The following is a 24939-nucleotide window of genomic DNA, read 5'->3' as shown; positions in this document are numbered from 1 at the left end:
CCATGTACTCAATAAGTAACAAACCTAATCTTAGGTTGAAAGTAGTGACGAGCTTATACCAAGGTCAGAGTCCAACTCCCATAAGCAACAACAATTCATAACAACATAAAGCAAGTAATAAAAAGAGTAATCCATATATAAAATGCTCAGCTAAATCATGATTTCTGAAAATAGTTCTGCCTTTCAAGTACATCAGTAAAAAAAAACCAAATCGTTTACCGAAGTTGCCAAAAATATGAGTAAGTTGAAAACAGTAATTTTTCCAAAAATCCTTTCCACAATAAATAAGATGTTTCATTTTCTTTCCAGATAGCCAGTGAAAAATGCATCATTATGCCCATAGGCCAGTATGTGTGAGAAATCATGAATAACGTGATACCGTACAGCCTGAAGAAAACACATCTCCATGCCTGTATGTCATGTGTGCATGTCAATGCAATGTATCTCGGTGATACCATATGCATACTCTTAGAGTATCAATTCACTCAGTTCTTCCCATCACTCAGTCCTCACAGTCACTCAATCCTCCCAATCGCTCGGCACTCGCACTTAGTAGGTACCTGCGCTCACTGGGGGTGTGTACAGACTCCGGAAAGGCTCCTTCAGCCCAAGCGCTATAAACTGCACTGATAACTCACGTGTTGCACAAACAACTCACATGCTATATAAAGCCTATAAGGCCTGCTGCAGGCGGGCAGCCCCGATCCACATAATAATAATAATGTATATAAAGTCAACATGGCATGCTGCGGTGTGTAGCCCGATCCCAAAAATATCCTCACAGTCAGGCCCTCGGCCTCCCTCAGTCATTAATCTCTACAGTCTCTCTCTCTCATGGGCTCACAATGTCATGAAAATAGCCCGAAAATAATGATGTGATGTATCAATAAATAACAACAGATATGTAATGAAATGAATATGACTGTGTATGAATTTTCAATTTAAAACAAATAATTCATAGCAATATGACATATGTGGGACCCAATAATACTGGCACATAGCCTTAATGTGAGTTGTTTTTTAATATAATTCTCAGCTCAATTTCTTTAACACATAAAACTGGATGGAAAATGCCATGATTATTTGACTACAAAATTCCACGGAACAATTACATCACAATTTCTATGGTGCACGCCCACACGCCCGTCACCTAGCATGTGTGTCACCTCCAAACAATTTATATAATATGTATTTTCAGGGTTCATACCCTCAGCTCCAAGATTAGAAGAGTTACTTACCTCGAACAAGACGGATCCAATTCCGAAAAAGATCAAAATGCTCCAGAAATTCCATTCTGCGCATAGCAACTCCTCAACGGCTCGAATATAACCACAATAAATTTGATTCAGTCCACACAATTTATAGGAATTAATTCCATATCAAAATACTAATATTTTCCCATAAAATCCGAAATTACACTCCAAAAATCGCCCGTGGAAACCACATCTCGGAATCCGACAAAACTCACAAAATCTGACAAGCCATCCAATTACAAGTTCAACCATACAAATTTCACTCAATTATAACTCTAAATCGATGTTCAAAACTCAAATATTCATATTATGAACTTTAGGCCAACACCCCCAATTTTCTCTTTAAATTCATCAATCAATTGCTAAAAATAAAGATATATTTATGGAATATAATCACAAGGGAGTCAAGAACACTTACCGCAAGTTGTGTGGAAAAATTCCTCTCCAAAATCACCCAAACCGAGCTCCAAAATGACCAAAATGAGAAAAATCTTGAAAACCCTCGTTTTTAACATTGCCCAGGCATTTCCGCACCTGTGGTGCCTAGGCTCGCACTTGCGCATCCGCTTTTGCGGAGGGAATTGCGCTTCTGCGGATCTCACTTACCCAGCGAACCTCCGCTTCTGCGATGCTTAGGACCGCATCTGTGGTCGCGTTTTTGCGCAAAAATTGCCGCACCTGCGAAGACCCCAAGCCAGCCCCAGTATCGCATCTGCGCCAACCCCGCCGCACCTGCGGCCAAGACCCTCGCAGGTGCGATCACATCAGAGGCAGCAGTTCCAGCATTTTCCTTAAGTCCGAATTTGATCAGTTAACGATCCGAAACTCACCCGAGGCCCTCGGGACCTCAACCAAATACACCAACAAGTCTTAAAATATACCACAAACCTACTCGAGGCCTCAAATCACATCAAACAACATCGAAACGACGAATCGCACCTCAAATCAAAAATCTATGAACTTTGAACTTTCAAATTCTATATCTTGTGCCGAAACATATCAAATCAATCCGGAATGACTTCAAATTTTGCATACACATCACATTTCATATTACGGACCTATTCCAATTTCCAGAATCAGATTCCCACCCCGATATCAAAAAGTTAACCCCCCGGTCAAACTTCCCAAAAAAATAACTTTCGCCATTTCAAGCCTAATTCCACTATGGACCTCCAAATAATTTTTCGGACACGCTCCTAAGTCCAAAATCACCATATGGGGCTATTGGAATCATCAGAATTCAAATCTGAGGTCGTTTACATATAAGTCAACATCCGGTCAACTTTTCCAACGTAAGTGTTCAATTATGAGACTAAGTGTCTCAATTCATTTCGAAATCCTTCCGGACCCGAACCAATTATCCCGGCAAGACATACAACAATTGAAAAGCATAAATTGAGCAGTAAATGGGGAAACGGGACTGTAATACTCAAAATGACTGGCAGGGTCGTTACAGCAGCTCACATGAAGTCTCCTCAACAGGTGCGCCTACGCGCCAAGGTGATCATCAATGAACCTGTCAAATCCTGCACATTTAGTGCAAAAGTGCAACATGAGTACGTAAATCAACGCATATCCATTAAGTATCTAGCCTAAACCCGGAGAAGTAGTGACGAGGGATCGACATCAATACTTACTAAAGGTTTAATAAAACAATGTAATAAAATATGAGCTGATATGAAGCATACGGCAATGATGGGGTAAATCTGTAAGTTACATAATCTTCCAATTACTTCTTTTAAAGCAAGAATTTCTAAATCTTGCATTCTACCTTAACAGCTCAGAAAATTCCAAGTGTCATTATCAAATAAATAAGGAATACCACATAAACACCGGGCATCAGTAGAGAGATTAGTTCGCGAATATTCGGACTCCTAGCGATATAACGCACGATTATGCCGAGGTCGTTTGGCCCGATCCAGAATAATGTGTACACTGCCAAAGGTCGAGCGGCACAAACCATAGATGCATCTATATACTGCCGAGGCATTCGGCCCGCTCCACAAGAAAAGAAAGGAAGTTACCGAATCATGAGACACATGTTTACAATACAGCCCATAAGCACAAATGAATATAATCTTTACCGTTCCTCTTAGTGTACATATATTTATTTCTAAATCAATTTCAATTATAACTTCAAATAATTAAGCCAGCATAATGAGTTCAAATAAATCAAATATTACATGATAAGATCGTAAGTCTACCCAGACATAAATATGTTATAGCTACGTATGGGCTCTCGTCACCTCGTGCGTACGTAGCACCCACAACTAGTTGCACATAACAATAAATATTGCCTAAGGGGTAGTTTTCTCCCCACAAGGTTAGACAGGAGACTTACCTCGCTCCAAAGTTCCATAATCGGCTCCAAAGCCTCTCTAACACCTCAAACCGATGCATGTCTCTTCAAACTAGTCAAACAACGTGAAAATCAATCAAAATATCCCCCAACACGTATAATTTAACAATTTAAAAGATTCCCAGCTTCGCTCAAAAGCCAACAAAGTCAACCCTCAGGCCCACGCGCCTGCATTTTGGAAATTCTCGAAGATAAACTCTACCCATAACATCACGAACTCAAATATATAATTTATTACTAATTTCATGTCCCAATTTTGCGGTCAAATTTCAAAAATACCAAGTTCTAGGTTTTCTACCAAAAATACCAAATTTCTATTAATTTCTATGTTTAAATCCATATGCAAACCATATATTTAACTTGTAATAGGTGGGAGTCACTTATCTTGTGTTGCTTGATGAAAATCTCCCCTTGAAGCTCTCCAAAATCGCCCCAACCAAGTGAAAATGAGAGAAAAATAGGTCAAATCCCGTTTTTATAAAAACCTCACTGCCCAGCCATATTTTTGCATTTGCAGAACATGAGCCGCTTCTGCGGCACAGAGTCCGCTTCTGCGGCTTCCTTCAGGCCCCTCAACTTCCGCATCTGCGGCCCCTCCAACGCTTTTGTGCCTTCGCTTCTGCAACTCCTCATGAGCAGGTGCGGTCCGGCTTCTGCAGAACTAGACCGTATCTGCGGTCCCAGCCTTCCCCAGTCATTCCGCTTCTGCGCTCAAGGACGCCGCATCTGCGCCATCGCATATGCGAAAATGGTCTCGCACCTGTGCCACTGCCCAACTCGCCCAGAACCGCTCCTGCGACCCTCTTAGCCGCTTCTGCGGCTTCGCACCTGCGGCCAAAACCTCACAGGTGCGGTTATACCAGATGCCAGATGCTTCAGCATTTCCCCTAAGCCCAAACTCAATGCGTTTTTAATCTGATTCTCACCCGAGGCCCCCGGGACCTCGTCCAAACACACCAACACATCCCAAAATACAATACAAACTTAGTTGAAGCCTTAAACCACGTCAAACAACATCCAAATCATGAATCGCGTCTCGAATCAAACTTATAAATTTTTGAATTTTTAAATTCTATATCTTGTGACGAAACGTATCAAATCAATCCGGAATGACTTCAAATTTTGCACACGAGTCACAAATTATATAACTAAGCTATTCCAAGGCTCGAAACCCCAAATGGACATAGATAATATAAAAATCCACTTCAAACCAAACTTATGAAACTCTTAAACCTTTAAAATGCCAACCTTCCATAATAAGCGCTGAAATGCTCCCGGGCCACCCGATACTCGACCCGAATATACGCCCAAGTCCAAAATCATCATATGAACTTATTGAAACCTTCAAATCCCTATTTCGAGGTCGTTTACTCAAAAGTCAAACCTTAGTCAAATTTAATGTTTCCGAAATTAAAATTTTCTTTCCAAATAAATTCCGAACTTCCCGAAATTCAATTCCGACCATACGTACAAATCATAATATCTGAAATGAAACTACTCAAGGTCTCAAACTGCCGAACGACATGCTAGATCTCAAAACGACTGGTCGGGTCGTTACAAGGACTAGCTAGCATGCAGAGCTAACTTTTGATGGTTTATCAATGTATGCTTTAACGACTTCTGAGCTAACATAAAATGAATGTATGTCGGTATTGTTTATCATTCCCTAGAAAAAAGAAGTTTTAGTTTCACTTGGTCATGGCTAATATAGGTGCCCGATTGCATCTGATCCAAAGCTCTACATATTGAAGGATATTCTGATCTGCCATTTCAATTCTTAAAGGTGAGAGTATTAGAAACCGTTTTCACTGTAATTTTAGTGTTCCATATTTTGTCTGAATGTCAATTATTTGCTTATTCTTTCACTCTTTATATTCCCTATTATGGCTTATTTTAGCTTTAATAGTTTCAGGTGGAACATTCAGATGACTACAACTATAATTATAACCAAATCAATATTTTTTTTCTGTTGGTGTTCTAGGAATGGAAATGTTTAGTGTTTTGATGTTTTCATGGCTAACATGTACGTCGTACTAAGAACTAGCATTTGCACTTTCATAAAATATATTTTGGTTGTTGGAATTGATTTTGTTCATAAACTGCAGGTCTACTTCACGGCATTGCGACCTGCACTCGTACATTGCTTGTGAAAAAACAACTACTACTAACATTTGCAGTCATCAAATCACGGACCAACATCCTCTTCCAACTCGAGGACTTCCTCAAAATTTAATATTTTTATACAGTGAAAATGTAGCGAATCCCACGATGGAATCGCCATTGAAATTGAAAAGAGAAATTAAGAGAAAGATAAAAGGAATTAAAAGATAAAAGTTTCAAATTTTCATTTCATATTCTAAAAATGAGTGAGTACAAAACGATATAAAGGTATATAAGAACAACTTCTTAACAAAATAGACACGTGACTATTAACTAGGTTATCTACCTTTAGGGACTAAACAACAAATAACTAAGGACCCAAGTTGACAATAAGTAAACTACTGACCCAAAAGATAAAAATAAAATAACTAAACAAATATCTGTTTGTTCCTTCCGATACAGCAAATAACTCTCTGGTATTCGACAAGTGAGGCTTGCTCAGTTGGTAAAGTACCTCCACCCACGACTGTTATGTCCTGGGTTCGAGTTATGCCGGAGGGATCCTCCTAAATTGGGAGGAAAATAAAAATTTGTGGTCTTCATAACCAAAATAGCAATGACCTTTGAAGTCTTCAAGTTTTCAAAAAGACCAAGTTAACCAAATTCAGTCTGCTTGATATACTATTACCAAGAGTGCCTTGTTCAAAAGCTTATCGCATCCTTGTAACATATAGTAACTACTTCTTTCATTATTGTGTCCATCAAATTGGCATTGTTCAGTATATATAAAACAAACAGTATAATTACTTAAATTGAAAAATGTATCTTTATTATTCAATATTATTGAATTCGGTTTGATTTTTAGCATTAAATTTTGCATCTTTTGGTTATATTGTTGTCCATTTTGTGAGATTTGAATTAATCTTGAATGGGTTCACTTACTGAATTTTTCATCTAACTTTTTATGCATAGATAATTATATTAAGATATTTGTTTCTGTTTATTCAATCAGTTTGATACAGAGGATAAGCAAGTTTTGCAGGCTGAGTTTTCAGGCACTGCTGCGAAGATATATCGGAGTGTTGTGATGCAGGAAGGGGAAGAAAATAGTTGTGAAACTTTAGACAGAAGGTGAGGAAGACGAGGAACTCATACCATGACACCGCGTAGCTTCTGGTCCTGCAGAGGCAGGGACTGAGAATAGTGAAGCAATAATAGTGTATACGAGTAAAACCTGGGCTCATGATAGCCTCCAATAGGGTAAAACGAACTCGAGATACAATTGCGAAGGATCTAAACAAATGTCTCGTCGAGTCAGAATCTGGGGGAACGTTGTCTGCCTTCGAGAATATTAGGGTCATGATTCGAGATCGATCCAAATCCTAAAAGACATTGGAAGACATTGTCGGGCAATCAAGCACGACCAACAGAAGGTCGTAACATCCGCGACCGGACGAATATCGCGGCGTGGATCCCAGCACGTATCGATGAAGAACCGACAATCAGTTAAACAGAAGATTTTTTATCTTTTATAAAGTTGTACTTAGAATAGAATTCCCCTACTTTATAAAGGGGGTCTGATAATTCATTAGACATATTGTAACATGCATTCCAAAGCAATATATTATTATTTTTTACTGTAATTGTAAGCTTTTTCTCTCATTCATCGAAATTGTCCGGTGTAAGCCCGGATCGAGGGTGAATGCTTCACCAAGGCTGGAACCATCCTCCTCACAAGGTTTGAAATTATTGTATCTTTACTTTTCCATTCTAACTCAATTTATCATTTTGTATCAAAATTTAATCTGCATATCCTTAAAACCACTTACAAATTTAATTGTTATCCGATTTTGAGGGTAAACAGTTTGGCGTCCATCGTGGGGCTAAGGATAATAGTGGCAATTTGATACAAATTTCTATAAAACACCCTACTTCACACTTGTTCTTTGAAGTGTCTTTGATTTCAGGTCTAAGTTTAAAATGTATACCTAATCTGCCTTGCTAAACACAGATGATGAGTCTGGCCATCATGGCGAGAACAACAACATGGTGGAGCCCTAAAACTCCAGGGTCGATCAAATCCCCGGAGCACCACCGATAATGAAAGGCCTAGACTCCAAAAAGTTTGTTCAAAAACCCTTTCCTCCCAGCGCGGCTCCGAATCCGATCCCGAAGAAGTTCTGCATGCCCGAAATTCCTAAGTACAATGGAACAACTGATCCAAATGAACATGTGACCTCGTACACGTGCGCCATCAAGAGGAACGACTTGGAAGATGATAAGATCGAATCTGTCTTGCTGAAAAAGTTTGGAGAAACCTTGTCAAAAGAAGCTATGATATGGTATCACAACTTACACCCCAATTCTATTGACTCATTTGCTATGCTTGCAAATGCATTTGTAAAAGCGCATGCCATATCCATCAAGGTCGAGACCAGAAAGTCGGACCTTTTCAAGGTAAAGCAAAGAGATAACGAGATGCTTAGGGAGTTCGTGTCAAGGTTTCAAATGGAACGGATGGACATGCCGCCAGTGATAGACGATTGGGTCGTTCAGGCCTTCACCCAAGGACTCAATACTCGAAGCTCATTGGCTTCGCAGCAGTTGAAACAAAATTTGGTAGAATATCCGGTTGTGACTTGGGCCAACGTGTATAACCGATACCAATCAAAAATTAGGGTCGAAGATGATCAGCTTGGGGCCCCTTCCGTGTCTGTTTATCCCTTCCGAGCTAGTGACAGATCTAAAAGAGACATTGATCGTGAACCAAGGTCAAGCAGAGATCGGTATCAATCGTACAACGGTGATCGTAGGGGTAATGGGTCCGGACGAAACCCTGTGAAAAGTGAAAGGAGAAGCGATCGAAGTCAAAATAACCGGGGACTCATAAGCAAAAACGATTTTGAAAGGCCCATCGGGCCTAAAGAAGTGCTGAGGTTATCGGAGTACAACTTTAACGTCGATATTGCAGGTATCGTATCTGCCATCAGACGCATCAAAGACACCAAGTGGCCTCGACCTCTACAGTCCAATCCAGCCCAAAGGGATCCCAACTTAATATGTAAATATCATGGCACTCACGGCCAAATAACAGAAGATTGCCGACAATTGAGAGAGGAAATAGCCCGGTTATTCAACAACGAACATCTCCGAGAATTCCTGAGCGTTCGAACCAAAAATCATTTCAGGAATAGAGATTCTAGCAAGCAGATTGAGCAGGAGGAGCCTCAGCACGTCATTAACATGATCATCGGTGGGGTCGACGTTCCCCAGGGGCCGATGTTAAAGTGCACCAAAGTATCCATCACGAGGGAAAAATAGACTCGAGATTACGTACCAGAAGGAACCTTGTCTTTCAACGACGAGGACGCTGAGGGCATCGTACATCCCCACAATGATGCACTGGTAATATCTGTACTCATAAATAAATCTCGAGTTAAGCATGTATTAATTGATCCAGGAAGCTAGGCCAATATCATTAGATCGAGGGTCGTGGAACAACTAGGTCTACAAGACCAAATTGTGCCTGCAGTCAGGGTTCTAAACGGATTCAACATGGCATATGAGACCACTAAAGGGGAGATAACATTATAGGTGAACACCGCCGAAACCATTCAGGAAACAAAGTGCAGCGTGATGGAAGGAGACATGAGGTACAATGCTTTGTTCGGGAGACCATGGATTCACAACAAGAGGGCAGTACCCTCGACGCTACACCAGGTGCTGAAATTCCTAACGCCAAGAGGGATTAAAACAGTTTACGAAGAACAACCGGCCGCAAAGGCAATGTTCACGGTTGTCGAGGTGACCCCGATATCCGTACTTTCGACATCGAAGGGTCTAAGTCCGGTGACCAAAGATGAAACCAAATAGCAATTACCAATACCCGCCTCGATCGAACCGGGGAAGCAGGGGACGAATGAGGACGATGAATACGGAGTTCCCACGCCTTTCATAGTCCCTGATGATTACGACGCCACCAAATCAAGAGTCGAAGAACTGGAGCAAGTCATATTGATCGAACGCCTGCCTGATCGTAAGGTACACCTCGGCATTGGGCTAAGTCTCGAGCTCAGGAAAAACTCATTCAATTTCTGATAGCTAACATAAATTGTTTCTCTTGGTCTCACCTCGATATGACAGGGATTCTTCCGGAGATAACTACTCATAAGCTAAGCTTGGATCTGAAGTTCCGTCCGGTCAAGTTAAAAAGGAGGCCTTAGTCCGAATTCAAGCATGCATTCATCAAGAACGAGGTATCTAAACTCCTTAAAATAGGGTTCATCCGGGAGGTTACGTAGTAGTAGTCCCTAAAAAGGGGAATAAATTAAGAATGTGTGTAGACTATAAAGACTTAAACAGGGCATGCCTCAAGGACTCTTTCCCTCTGCCAAACATCGATCCCATGATCGACGCCACAGCCGGACATGAGATCCTCAGTTTTCTCGATGCCTACTCCGGGTACAACCAAATTCGGATGGACCCGGACGACCAGGAAAAAATGTCCTTCATCACTAAATATGGTACCTACTGTTATAACGTAATTCCATTCAGAGTAAAAAACGTTGGTGCCACTTACCAACGCCTAGTAAATCGGATGTTCGAAGAGTAAATAGGGAAATCAATGGAGGTTTACATTGATGATATGTTGGTTAAGTCCCTGCGAGAAGAGGACCATTTGAAACATTTGCAGGAAACCTTCAATATATTGAAGAAATACAATATGAAGTTGAACCCAGAGAAATGCGCATTCAAAGTCGGGTTCGGGAAATTCCTCGGATTCATGGTGTCCAACCGGGGAATCGAGATTAATCCCGATAAAATCAAGGCCATTAAGGACATCACCGTTGTGGATAATGTCAAGGCCGTTCAATTCTAAGAGAGTAGTTTAGCCAACATACCTTGTTTGAGATTTTCTTAAGTTACTACAACGTCCCAATACTTCTAGCAATAACAATCTATAGGAAGATAGCGAAAATCATATAATAATTAGAAGGATTCTCATGGTGTAACCCTATTAGGAATTTTGTCAAACACCTAGTATGCAAAATAGATTACAAAGCTCTACAATGGTAATCCCTTCTGCCCTCAACCAATTTCAACAATAGACTACCCAAAATAATTCATTAACCTAACATACTACAAGCTATTGGCACATGCATGGCCTAATTCTAATTCCACAATATATTTAGACCCTAAAATAACTTGCGTGGGTGGTATAGGACAGGAACTTACCCGGATAGATGGTGGTCTAGTAAATGATTCCCTTGAATCTTCAAGATTTGGGTAGGGATTGATGATCAATGCACTTGGGGCTCCTTCCTCCCTTTCTAAAGCACTCCCGTCTCTCTAAAATATGTGTTAACCCGGCCAAAATAACCCTAAAGTCATTTTATAAAAAATGGGGTCGGGTTATAAAATAGAAAAATGGACCCTCCGAACTCATGCGGTCGCAGAATAGACTGCATAACAGATATACGGCCTGAAATATGGGCCACGAAAATGATGCCAAGAACTGGGTTGGTCTGGACCAGTCTGCGACAGGTCTGCGGTCCGCATACCACTTATCCGGTCGCACAATGGACCGCAGAGTGACCCAATAAAATTCTGCATGCCAAATCTGTGACCAAAAATGCAGAACGCGAAATGGATATGCGATCGCAGAATGGACCGCAAAATGACCTTCAAAATTCAACAAACTCCTTGCTCAACTACGCGATGATTATGCGGCCCGCAAAACGGTTATGCGGTCGTGAAACAAACAACAAAATTGCCTTCTTCTGCCAAAAGTTTCCATCCACATAGGCGTACCTCGGCACCACGAAACCTTAAATTCCTTGGCGAAATTTTACGAGGCCTTATATCCTCCCCCACTTAGGATCATTCGTCCTCGAATGAGGAGTAGAGTCCGCCCAAAACACTCAACATAATTCATCTCTCCTTTCACACGTCATAAGCCTCCAATTTGGCTAACTCCCAAATTTTCAAAAATTTTGGCAGAGTCTCCCCTATAATTGGGCCTATCCACCTGCCATAGAACTACCAAAACAACTCCTAACAACACATACACTACTCGACAAAGCATCACAATATATATTAATAACACCGACCTCAACATTAAGGGCATTACATTAACATAAGTGGTATCTTGACATGAACTGTACACATTTAAATCATAACACAAAAAAGTACCTTTTGAACCACATCTTTTTGGCTCTACAACCAACTGAGAATATTCCCTTTCCACAACACTTTCGGCCTTCGAGGTGATCTTCTCAACTCATAGACTTAGCCATAGCACCTAGCGGAGGCAATCTCAACTTCCGGACTTATCTAACAAGGATGACAATTAGGTATCTCTCATAAGCCAATTACCCATTAAGTTTACCTTCCATAGCTCCCACCAGAACGATAGACAAAGAACTTCCAACTACCTTCCTTGACGTAGACACATGAAACACTGGGTGCATAGAGGACAACGATATGGGACATCATACGCGCAGCTCGGCCTATTTCCCTAAATCTCTACGTCGAACACCCAAACTAAACCTTTGGCGACTTTCAATAATTATTCTACGATGTGCTAGAATGAATATGACGATAGAGTTCCTACCCAATATGTTCGATCATGGAATAATGCTTCTTCTTTGATATGTTTGAACCTACAACTCTCGATGGATTTACTACAAACAGGAACAACGAGGTTCGAATTGGACTGGAATTATTCAAGAATCCATCAATGTACTGCGAAGGGCATTTCAAGAGGTTATATCCTAAAAGACATGAAGGTTACTACCAATAGCACTGACATGGTTAATCATTGTAATGACATCATTGGTTAGAAAGGTTCTAATGGGTAATATGATGCTCCGGGGATAAAGACAAATAACTCCTATCCACCCAGGGATATGGAACATTAAGGAAAGTAAACTCTTCGCACATGACAATGACATAGTCAATGATTCTAGAAGCCGAATGTGTAAAGATAACGGAACCCAGGAAGACACTATAAAATAATCATGGAAGGTTTGCAGATATTCATAATGAGTTCGCCATGGATTTTATGACTTGAAAAGTACCTAGATGCTAATGAAAGATAGGAAAACATGAGAAGCAGACGTGATGCTATGATAACCCCCAAAGGTGCATCTGGTCTTGACGGAGAGCCTATTAAGCCTCAAACTCGAGCCTCTTAAAATTTACAATCTCGGCCGATAAATAGAACCCCCGGGCATGAACTTCCTCAAGAACCTCCCTCCGAGACTGCCACCTCACATATTTGACGATGTCCTTCAGGCGTTCTTGAGCTGCCTCAGCATCAGCTTTATACTGGGCCACCATCTCTTCAGCGTCGGCCTTGGTTATTTCCACCGCTAACTTGGCTGCTTCAAGCTCCTTGTCAAGGGTATCCCTTGCGGCAACGGCCGAGCCCAGATGAGACTGGAGGTCTTCGATTTTTTGGGACCGAGTTTCAGCCTTCTCCTTCATCGATCGAAGTTGGGCCTCCGTCGAGGCCCGCTGCTCCTGGGCGGTCTCCTTTTCCGAAGCCAATCGGTCCATCTTGACCTTCCACTCCTCGGCCATGACCTTGACTTCATCCATCTCAGCCTGGAGCTGGTCGACCCGATCAACCTTCTGCTGGACCTATGGATTCTGACCATTAGACACTGTGCCTAGCTCATCATCACTAACTTCAAAGATTTTTACCTGTTCCAACAGGTCAGCGTGTTCCTTCTGAGCCGCATCCAACTCAGCTCGGAGGCTCTTGACTTCTCCTTCACGTTGCTCGCTAAGAAGCATATACATGCCTCTCTTCTCAGCAAGCTCTTTGACTTCGGCCTCGAGTTGGCTCAGCTCATCCCGATACCAGAGAAAGGTCTTGTGGTGGAGCACCGAGGCCTAAAAATACGAGAAAAGATATTAGAATTATCAAAATTTAATTCAAATATTATAAAAGATAATCATCAAGAATTATCAAGAATTACCCAGTTCAGCACATGTTGTGCTTCGTTGGATAGGCATGGCGCATCTACCTCATTCATTTTGCCCTAGTCTTCTTTGGTTACCAAACACCGGAGATAACTGGCTATCCCTACGGGGGCAAAAAGGATCTGGGCATCCTCGGGAACGGTAAGAACGACAGTTCACTTCCGACCAGGATCCTTGCTCGGAGCGGGGAACCAATTGGTTAATCTCGGGCTCGAGCTCGACACGCCAGCCTCCGAAGGTGGACTTTTCTTCAGCACCTCTAAGTCGCCCAACTCGATAAAATCCTCCGGGGCGGATGAGTCTATACCGCCAAAAAATCCTCGGAGGGGATCATCTGCTCCATAGACCTCCTCATGGGATCGCTCATTTGTCGTTCGGGCTTCAACGAATAATGATTCTGTGAACGAAGGCGATCCCGAAATATCTATAACGCCGGGCGGGGCATGACCGGCATCTCGCGAGTCCTCGGTCCTTACCTCGGCATTAGCCTCACGAACTTGAGAGGGATTAGCTTCAGTTGTTTCCCCCTTGGCTGTCACCCATTCCTCGGGGACAGATGGCTCATGGGCCATAAAGATGGCATCCTCCTTGGGCTCGTCTCTGAGCCAGAGGAGTGATTCCGAGTCAAGCACTCGGGAGATGGAGGTTTTCTTTGGCTTACGAACCAGCCTCCTTCTCATTTTATTTTTCTCCGAGCTCGGTGAACTCTGGGCCCTTTTTCTTTTCTTCTCCCCTGTTGTGGCTTCGGGTTGTCCCGAAGCGAAAGAATCGGCAGGTAGGTCCTCGTCCCCAACTGAGGGCCTAAGTTCGACGGTCTTAGGCAAACCTGCAAAAGGGAAATAAAGGAAAAATAATAAGAATGTAATGCTGAGAGAAGAAGCCTAACACAACCTGTTCGGGAAAAGAATCTTACCATGGGAACGGGCCTCCCAACGGCCCTTCGAGAGTTTGCGCCACGAGCGCTCGGAGAAGGGCATCTGTGAGACAATACCTTCAACCCACTCCTTGAGTCGAGGGACAACATTTGGGACTCGAGCGACAGCTGCACCATTACGAATACCAATGAGAAAAAGAGAGATGAACACGAAATCAACATTCGAGGGAAAGTTTTACATACATGATGCATTCAACTTCTCGGGGAATGGTCTGAATTCGGCAGGGATCAAATCTAAGGTCCTCACCCGGACAAAACGACCCTGCCAACCTTGATCATGTTCCTCGTCAATGCTCAAAAATAGGGCTTTGCCGACTCGGCGTGCAAGCTTTATCAGTCCACCCCACCCGGAAGATTCGGGGACTGTATAAACGGAGCAGATGATCGATGGTGAAGGTGCACGAACCAATTTTATTCACAAAAAATCGAAGGAGGATCACGATCCTCCACAGTGAGGGTTGAATTTGTCCAAGGCATATGTTATACCTCCTGTAGAAGTCTAAGATGACTGAGTCTACCGGGCCCAATGTAAGGGGATAAGTGTAAACACTCAGATATCCCTCGACATGGGTGGTAATGGCCTCTTCGGAGTCGGGGACCACGATGTCCTTGTCAGCCTAGTTGCAGTCTTTTCAGATCGTGGGGAGGTCCTCTTCAGTGATTGAGCAAATGTATCTCGAGGCATCCTCACGCCGACCTTGTACCGAAGAAGGCTTCTCGACCTTGAAGTCGTCAACGATCGAACAACCTCCGGGAATGAACATCTTCAAGGGAGGTTCAGGAGTCGGTTCATCGATAACCACATTAGCAGCAAGTCTCCCGAGGTCGACCACATCGAAAGTAGTTTCGGCAGTTGTTTAGGAAGTAGAAGCGACCTTTTGGGAAACAGATTTTGAGGTTTTTACCATTGTTATAGGGGAAAACTTGAAAGAGATAGGGAAAGGTTGAAAGCTGGAAGCTCAGATGTGTTGGCTTGAGTAGATGATGAGTAAAAATTTCAAAGGAATCTCGAATAACGGAGGTAAAAATGCTAGAATGTGAAAAAGAGTAGTGAAATTCTGAGGGTACAAAGGTAGATGGTTTAATATAAAGTAAAAAATGAACGAAAGAGGGGTTATTTATAGTGGTTCTACGACGTTTCGCCTCCAGGGACAGCCGACCAGCGGCTGACATGCATTTAATGCCATTATGACATGACTGACGAGACATTTCGGGCTTTTTGTCGCTTATGTCACGGTGTATTGAAGAAGGAATCGGGATGCCCATGTCGTTTCTCGTCAGCTTGCTTTCTGAGAAACGAGGGGACTATCTGTATACGGGTAAAAACCGGGCTCATGATATACTCCGACCTCCAATAGGGTAAAACGAACTCGAGATATGATTGCGAAGGATCGAAATCAAAACAAAGGTCTCGTCGAGTCAGAATTCGGGGGTACTTTGTCTGCCTTTGAGAATATCGAGGTCATGATTCGAGATCGATCCAAATCCTAAAAGACTTCGGAAGACATTGTCGGGCAATCAAGCACGACCAACAGAAGGCCGTAATATCCACGATCGGCCGAATATCGCGGCGTGGATCCCGGCACATATCGATGAAGGACCGGCAATCAGTTAAACAGAAGATGTTTTACCTTTTATAGAGTTGTACTTAGAGTAGAATTCCCCTACTATATAAAGGGGGTCTAATAATTCATTAGACAGATTGTAACACGCATTCCAAAGCAATATATTATTATTTTCACTGTTATTGTAAGCTTTTTCTCTCGTTCAGCGAAATTGTCCACTGTAAGCTCGGATCGAGGGTGAATGCTTCACCAAGGCTAGAACCATCCTCCTCGCGTGGTTTGAAATTATTGTATCTTTACTTGTCCATTCTAACTCAATTTATCGTTTTGTATTAAATTAATCCGCATATCCTTAAAACCACTTATAAATTTAATTGTTATCCGATTTTGAGGGTAAACAATTAGCAAAGAGGAAGAAGCATCATCAATAGCAACCAAAGCACCAAAGGCTAAATTTGAACAAATTAGTTTAACTGGGGAACTTTTCACTATAGTTTTTGTTATAATCTTTTTTTGTTGGGTGCCTTTTTCATCTTTCGTCTTCTACTGTAAGAAGACAAAAATTGGAGCTATTTTTCTTTTAACGTTGTTATCTCTTTCTTCCTTGCCTACCCTCTTTAAGTTTCTTCGCAAATTCTCAAACCAGTCTTTCCTTCTGATTCCTCAAAAAAAAATTCATTAGTATAATACAATGTATATTTTCTAATTTTTATTTTTTAAGTTGTTATTTACAGTATTTTTGTTTCTTAAGTATAAAAATATGGAGGAATCACTTCATTTGGATGAAGCGTGAGAGATTACATGAATTTTGGGCCTTCACTTTCAAGTGAGTAAAATTGCGAGTTTTAAATGATATACACGGGTAGTGTAAAAGAATTTTCATTATTAAATGTTAATGTTTGTTTTGCCCATTATAATAGTTCCTTGAAGAATCATGAAAAAATGTTTGATTAATCAAGATTGATTTTCTTCATAGCACATTAATTATTTAGCCATATTTTTATTTTTTATAATCACGCGAAGCGCGAGTAAATTTACTAGTTAACAAATATGACTGGAAACGTATTGGGAGGATAATTTTCGTCCAAAAATAACTCCTTCCTCCCCGTAGGCTTCGTATACCCTTTTTTGAGCGAAAATCTTGTCACATAAAGAATTTAATTCAAGAAAAAGTTATTTGATATTATTTACAGTATATTATATTTTAAAATTTATTTACCGTATAATATACATAAGGAATAACAATGAAGCATATAAATATTTAATTTGTTACTATTTATACAGTTAATGTATATTGAATAATAAATAACATATACCTCATATATATATATATATATATATACACACACACACACACACACACACATCAAATATATTCAGATTTTGCTAAATATACATAAATTATACATTAAATATATAATACATACACTGAATATGTACAGAATTATATATTTTTTAATAATTATACATCAAATATATACTATATAAATAAAAAGATATGCATGTATTATGTATTTTTGTTTGAGAGAAAAACGGAAATGCGATTGTAAGAGTAATTATTTATTTGAAGAAAAATTTCATAGACAAACGGTAAGTTTAGAAAGTTCAAATTAATGATGAGAGAGAATTGTAGATAGATTAATATGGCTCAAAACTAATTCCTTAAATTGACGGTTAGTGTTTAAATGTTTATGTTTCAAAAATTGATGGCCATTAAATACGGTAAGGAATCTTTAAAAATGCTATAACTTTTGCTTATGAAATAAAGCAAAAGTACTATTATTTGTATAAATATTTTTTGATAAGATTCCTACCATGTAAAAATGTCATTATATTTTTATAATCATGGAAATATATTAAAATTTGTATCACTTATCTCACCTTCTATTTAGGATAAGTTATATCATATTTTTTTATAAAAATAATATTTATTTAGCTAATACTTTTAACCAAACACAAGATAAATTTAATTTTAAAATTTTATATCAGAATAACCGACCTAATTCTTGAATCAAATGACCCCTTAAAATACTGCTAAATATGCACTAACCTAAAAACACCTATCTTTTTCTTCTTTTTGTTTTTATGAGTAGTATTTGTAAAAAAGTATGACACACTTCCATATTTGAAAACAATCAACTTTATACCTCCCATCTTATTTTTTAACTTTGTATTTTTAATGAGAAGCTTTTTTAGGCAAACAATTATTATGACATGTTTAAAGTCACTATTTTTAAAAGTTCTATACATGGTATTTGGCTAAGCTTAAAGTTTGTCAAACTAACTTATAAGTATTTTTTTTATCTTATTTACACGTTGGTAGGCATCAAAAGTACTTACAAGTCAAGTGGTTATAAGCTAAAATCAGCCAAAAGTCATATTGATCACCACAACTTATGGTCTTATAACCATTTCTCGTTTGACCAAGTTTTATGATTTTATCCCTAATATCTTTTGTAATATTCAAATACTCTTCCTACAACATTAACTTTATTTCCATCATTCATCCCTTTTTAATGTAAAAATACTTTTAAATTTATATTTTATGCAAATAGTTTTAAGGATATTTCAATCATTTTAATAGGAACGACCATCAACAAACTAACAATTTATTAGTATTAGCTTCAACACTTATATCCAAACACGTAATTGCTTATTTATAAAATTAGTCTCAGCACCTAAAAGTGTTTTCAGCACTTGATTTTTTCAGCTACACATCAGCTAATCCAAATGTGCTCATAGTCATAGAATGTTATGTATATTTAAAATCACAAATTTTAAAAGTCTTACTTTCTTTATTAACTCTATGTCAATTCAAACTATGCTTAAAACGAGGAGAGTATGAATTAATTTACATACATGGATATTATGAAATCAAAAATATTTGGGCCATTGTCTCCGAAATCAAAGTAAAAATAGCACGGGCTAGTCAATTTTCGGATTGGTAATTGAAAAATAGTCAGAGTTTGCAAAGTCATTGAAAAATAGCCACTATTTTGCTACAACACGAACCGATCCAGCATAATATACTGGAGATTGGTGCACCTGCGTATGAACTTCCAGCATATTATGCTGGAACTCCAACACGCGAAAAGTTCCAGCATAAAATAGTGGAGAATGAAGCACCTGTGTATGAACTTCCAGCATATTATGCTGGACCGGTATATTATACCGGAACTCTAGTATATTATGCTAGAATATTTTCTGGATTTTGAACAGTGTTTTCGTTCAGATTTATCTTTACATGAAAAGTTGCTAAATTTCGATTACTTTTGAAACTGTGGCTATTTTTCAATTACCACTCTGGTTATTTTTGAATTTCTCCCGAAATCAATTGTTCCGGAATAATTGCACTTTTGGTCCCTTAATTATTATACAGTAAATTTTTATTTTGGTCCTCGTAATATTTGGCTAATTTGATATTTAAATTAATTATGGAACTAGATTACCTTCAGACATGGAACTGGTCCTATTCCTTCCTCGTCGATTTAATTATCCCTCGGTCCATCAGTTGTAGCGTTGCTCGTTGAAATTAAACACGTTAGACAAGGTATTTGGGCATTCATAAAACATTAAACATGGCTTTAGTTAAATTAGAGAATGGTACTGGATAGTTTCCATTTTCTTCAAACAACCTACAATGGTACTGGACCAAAACTAGAAAGTCATGAAAGTAGACCACAAGGGCATGATAGGCCTATTTCACAAGGACTTTTTTTTCGAAAGAGAAACAAAGCAACAAAAGAAAACTAGCTAGAAATCAAGCTAGGGAATGAAACCCCTACAACATCTTCCGCAATTTGAGTTAACCCCATCAACCTACAATGAGAACAAGTTCTATGCTCTTTTCTCCTTCTCATTGTGCAAGCTCCATCAGTATACTGTATAGCTTATCATTCATTTGAGTTAACTCTGGTTGCTGAACTGGTTCTGTGACCCAAAATGTCATTGCACTTCTGGAGAAGGTTAGACAGCTGAAGTGACAAATTTGAACTGTTAATGGCACTGAGATTTTGTTGATAATGACTCTTCCATCCCTCATCCATGGAATATTTCCTGTTAATGGCTGCAACGGTCTCATCCAAACTACCAACTTTATACTTGTACTGAATGCTAGAAGAAACAGGACTTGAAGCACACACGACTTCAGAAAGGACCTCTCGACAGTTTTCGCCACCAATATTAACTTTTGCAGAAGATGCATCAACGTCTGGATACTCACAAACTATGGAGTTGCTATTCGCGTTACCTTTGGGAGATGCTTGTTCTTCTACATCAGACCTGCACTTAGAATTTTCCTTGGGCAACTCCCTCGGTAATGACTTCATCTCAGACTGCACAGGCAATGTTGATTGGATGTTAAGGTCAGTCCCTTCTTGGGGTGTCAAAAGTTTTTGGTCATCATACTTCTTTGTCATGCGCAAGGACTTCAAGCCCCTCAACTCTTCTTTCCTAGTCATACGTTCTTGGCATTCCAAGAGTGTCCGCTTTTTGTTGGTCGTCTCATGTTCATCTGGACAACAACTCTTTTGGTAAAAGTTTGATCGGAATTGCTTCAAAAGCGTCAATGCACCAGTAGCATTCCCCAGTTCTGTTCCATAAAATGGATCACATGCAAAAGCTAGCAAGTCGGACAAAAGACCACCATTTCGTGGAGTACCGTAGTCATTAACCCTGTTATTTTTCTTCTTTTTGCAAGTTTCTCTATTTTTGTGACAATAGGTCCTGCCAGTTTCTCCACCTGATTTGGCATGTATATTGTCAAAGGTAGCATCTTTCTGGAACTTACCTTTCTGCCCCTGTTCATTTGGTGGAGACCATTTCATCCTCTTCCTTTTGATTTCTCCTTTACATGACTCTTTTTCCTTTTCTTCGATTACAGATGCATCAAAAGGAATGATAGGGCATTTGAGATTTTGCAATTTCTCTTTTGTAATCACGTTAGGCACATTGAGTGATTGGGAACGTTTAGATTTATCCAGTGTTTTTGATACCTCTGACCTTCTCAACTTCCTATAAACTGAAGCCTTATCCTTGTGTTTATAATGTAGAGCAGCAGGTCCTGATCTCTCTGATGCAATATCAACACAAGGTTTCGCCACAGTAACGCTATTATTCCTCTCTAAACGAGCTATTTCAGTGGATATTACAAATACTCTCGGTCCATTTGAGGCTGCAGCTTCTACCTGAGCACCAGCAGTACCTGCAAGAATTTACATAATTTAGCATATCTGCCCCAAATTATCGACTCGTCAATAACAGTAAGCAAATAAATCATTGTGTTCTTTATTTAAATATGGAATACTAGTGTGTATTCTAGAACAATAAATACCAGTAGAATGCACGATAAATTAGTAGAAACTAAAATTGGTCAATTGAGTAAGCACTTATGAGGCGACAGCAAAAGCAAAATAACCATGAAACCAATTTTGGTACAATACAATGATGGAAAAGCTGAGTGCCCAAACAGGTATGGTGGATGCATATAGGAGGGACATGTTGTTAATCCACAAGGAAATTATGTTCATAATAGATTAACGTATGCTTGGTCTTGTCCAGATATCGATCTTACTTTAAAATGATTGACTGAACAAGCACATCAAAATTTATAGCTTGACATTATACATAGGTCGCGTCCTTTTCACATCCATTTTATGCTTCAGAAAAGTTTTGTTTGTAAGGACAAAAAAAAAAATGCAAAGTCCAACCAAGCTTGATCTTAAATCTTTATCAATATACACTCTCGATATAGGTGACTTGATTAGCATCTGAATTTTCTCAGGGGATGCAATCAAGAAGAAGAGGATTTGTTCCTCGCATAAACAAAAACAAAACAAAAAACAAGTACAATAGTCTAGAAGACAAACCATGCCAGAGGAAATATTGATTGATACCTTGAAGTTGATTTCCGTTTTTTGAAAATTCTGCCAGATACTCTGAGCTTGAGGCTTTCACTCCAAATGCCTGACCAGAAGTCTCATCATCTTTTTCAAATTCATCAAACGCCTGATCATAGGTCTCATCGTTTTCTTCAAAAACTGCTTTTCTGTAAGCAGTAACCTTTGCACTGTTAATTATCCCATAAATATTCAGCAAAGATCTTGGAGACGTGGCCAACTGCTTTACGAATGAAAACATCCCATGTGGCTGGAAACCATCTCTACAATTTTTAATCAGTTTTGATGAATAAATGGCCCCATGTTCATACCCGCTCACATCAACTTCGTAAAGCCCTTCAATTTTTGTAGGCCGAAAGTTACCAGGGTGTAGGCAGAAGCAAGTCAAGCCAAGTGCAGCTCTCCTTTTCAGCTCATCAATAGCTTCTTCAACTGCCACACTGAAAGTTTGAAGTTTTGACATCTTTGACTTCTCCTCAAAATGAGGTTCAAAGGGGATGACTTGATCGTGATCAAGCAACGCATAACTATCATCACCAAAAAAGGAAACTAGAACTGAACCATCTTTCTTGGCATGGCCTAGTGGAGAAGGTGCTAGACTCTCATTGTATATTTGCCCCGGCCACCATGGATGAGACATTACCTTTCCCCAAATAAGGTCCCCGGGGCCTACCCTATTCTTTCGACTCTTTGATTCTTCTTCTTTTAAGACCCTCATACTAGTTTGCTGATTTTGTTCAGCACAATCAATACAGAATTTCTCTTTCTGGACACCCGTCAAAGATATCAAATTGCCAGATTCTGATCTATCTGATTTTTCACTTCCCATTTTCAGTGAACTGCAGTTGAACAGAGAATTAGAACTTCCCGTGACGTGACAGCTTACCAATATTTATTCAAATAGCATGTATCGATTAAGTTAGCTTAGTTGCTACTGAATTGTATGAGATATATCGGATAACAAGCAAATCAAAACCCTTACAAGAAAGTGTCAGAATCTCCCCAAACACATTTAGTTTCTTTTATCAATCCATGATCAAAAGATTATGAAAAATAAACCCTTACTTGCATTAAGGTCTAACCAAAGACATCCCTGAAGAAAATGCTCAAATAAACAGTACTATTATATACCCACACAAGAAAGCTACAGAAACACATCACAAAATAAAGCCAACAAAACCCCTTTTTGTTTTAGCAAACAAAACCCCTGAGGCCCACTTCCATAGTAGTAGTTTTTTTCTTGTGTTTTTTTTTTTTCTGATCATAAAACTGCAACATCACATGCAGAACTAAGAAACCCTAAATACCAATTTTATAGCACTTCCACTGTAGCTTTTCTTAATAAATACTAGAAATAAGCATCAATAAAATGTTAAATAACAGAAACAGAACCAAAATATTAGTATATAAAATACTACACAATGGCGCTTTTCTAAGGACTCCCCGTTTTTACCATAAGAAAAAGGAATTAGCAGAACAAGAAGAACACCGATATATATTCTTCTCTTAAAAAAATCAAAGCAAAATGTGAGCTAAAAACAGAAGAAAAAAGCAATAACAACCAGCTTAGAAAGCATAATAGAAGTAAAAATACGCTTTTTTAACTTTTAAAAACGACCCATAAATTCATTTCTCAAATAATTCATATTAGAGTGTATAACTTGACAAAATAACTGATGAGAAAAAAACCCAAAAAAGAAAAGAAAGCACATACAAACCTTTTAATCTGCTGGAACTCAGAGCATTCAACACTTTTTTCCTTCTTGTTTTTCCTTGTATATACACGCAAATACATTTGTTTGTTTGTATAAAGAGAAAGAGAAGAGAACACCAGTTATGAATGGGGTGAGTGAAAACTGAAAATGGAGGTGCAAACGTTCTCTGTTTGGTTCAGTCTCTGTTGTACGTTATTACTACTGCATCTGTAATTCTGTATTCCTAGACAACCTACATTTGCCATTTTAGGACTCAACGTGGTACCATCTCATTGGACCTGATTATATTTACAACCTTTTTGGTTTCCTTCCAAACCCCTTTAAATTCTGAAGTTTTTTATAAGCCATTTCAATAATTTTTGAAAATAATATTTCCTTTATTGTAATTTATGTAAATTTATTTGACTAGGTCACGAATTTTAAAATTTAAAAAAAAATTAAATTTTTTTATTTAAAATATACCACAACATTTGTATGGCTATAAAGAAAATTTATTAAAGATAAATTAAAAGTTTAAATTAAATTATTTTAAATTTAGGAAAAGATTATTCTTTTTTAAATGGACTAAAAATAAATATGATAACGTAAATTTAAATGGAGAGTATATATTTTGTGTAGAAAGAATTGTTTTTTAAACAGTTGCAGTTTATCTAACTATTATCTCTTCTTTTTTAGTAAATTTTTATTTTATTTTTTAAAAAAGTGTGTCAAAGCACTTCTCCCTCCGAAAAATATTTTATAGTGATAAACGAACAACTTTTTTCTGTCTTTTTCAACATTTTCAAAAAATTCTCCTGTTTAAACGCCTATTTAAGGTGGTGCTTATTTGAAGTATTGGAGATGATGAAAGATTTGAAAATTTGAGTTTGAAAATAAACATTTTCGCAAAAAAACTCAAAAACTGATTTGCAAACTAAAAAAGATTGAAACCCACTTGTTTGGAGTGTGCTTGCTTATATGGTTTTTAATGTTTTTAAATATTTGATTAAAATTTGTCTTGAGACATTTTTTAGAGAAATAATCGAGAACATAACAGAATTTGTGCGAGAAAATAGGAGTAACTAGTCAAACACTTTCTCCAGCAAACCTTTTTTTCCAAATAATTTCTCCAAAAAATATTTTAGAGA

At 38.8% G+C, this 24939-nt stretch overlaps 1 protein-coding gene across 1 annotated transcript; it reads right to left on the bottom strand.

Moving 5' to 3' along the window:
* Window positions 1-19783: 19783 nt before the first annotated feature.
* On the bottom strand, window positions 19784-24045 carry LOC107774548 (uncharacterized). Its single transcript, XM_016594102.2, has 3 exons — window positions 23816-24045; window positions 22095-22936; window positions 19784-21403 (listed from the first exon to the last, which is right to left on the bottom strand). Exons 1-3 carry the CDS (start codon window positions 23890-23892, stop codon window positions 20094-20096), a joined length of 2229 nt encoding a protein of 742 aa, XP_016449588.1. The 5' UTR covers window positions 23893-24045; the 3' UTR covers window positions 19784-20093.
* Between the last annotated feature and the right edge of the window lie 894 nt (window positions 24046-24939).

This window comes from Nicotiana tabacum, chromosome 14, assembly GCF_000715075.1.
Source record: "Nicotiana tabacum cultivar K326 chromosome 14, ASM71507v2, whole genome shotgun sequence".
NCBI lineage: Eukaryota > Viridiplantae > Streptophyta > Magnoliopsida > Solanales > Solanaceae > Nicotiana > Nicotiana tabacum.
The sequence above is the reverse complement of the archived record's forward strand: the minus strand, read 5'-3'. Positions and strand labels throughout refer to the sequence as shown.

Coding starts and splice junctions, on each gene's coding strand:
- LOC107774548 (XM_016594102.2), bottom strand. CDS start 23,892: ATGTATTTGCGTGTATATACAAGGAAAAACAAGAAGGAAAAAAGTGTT. Junction 22,937..23,815: donor GAGTTCCAGCAGATTAAAAG/GTTTGTATGTGC, acceptor GTTCAACTGCAG/TTCACTGAAAATGGGAAGTG. Junction 21,404..22,094: donor AAACGGAAATCAACTTCAAG/GTATCAATCAAT, acceptor AAATTCTTGCAG/GTACTGCTGGTGCTCAGGTA.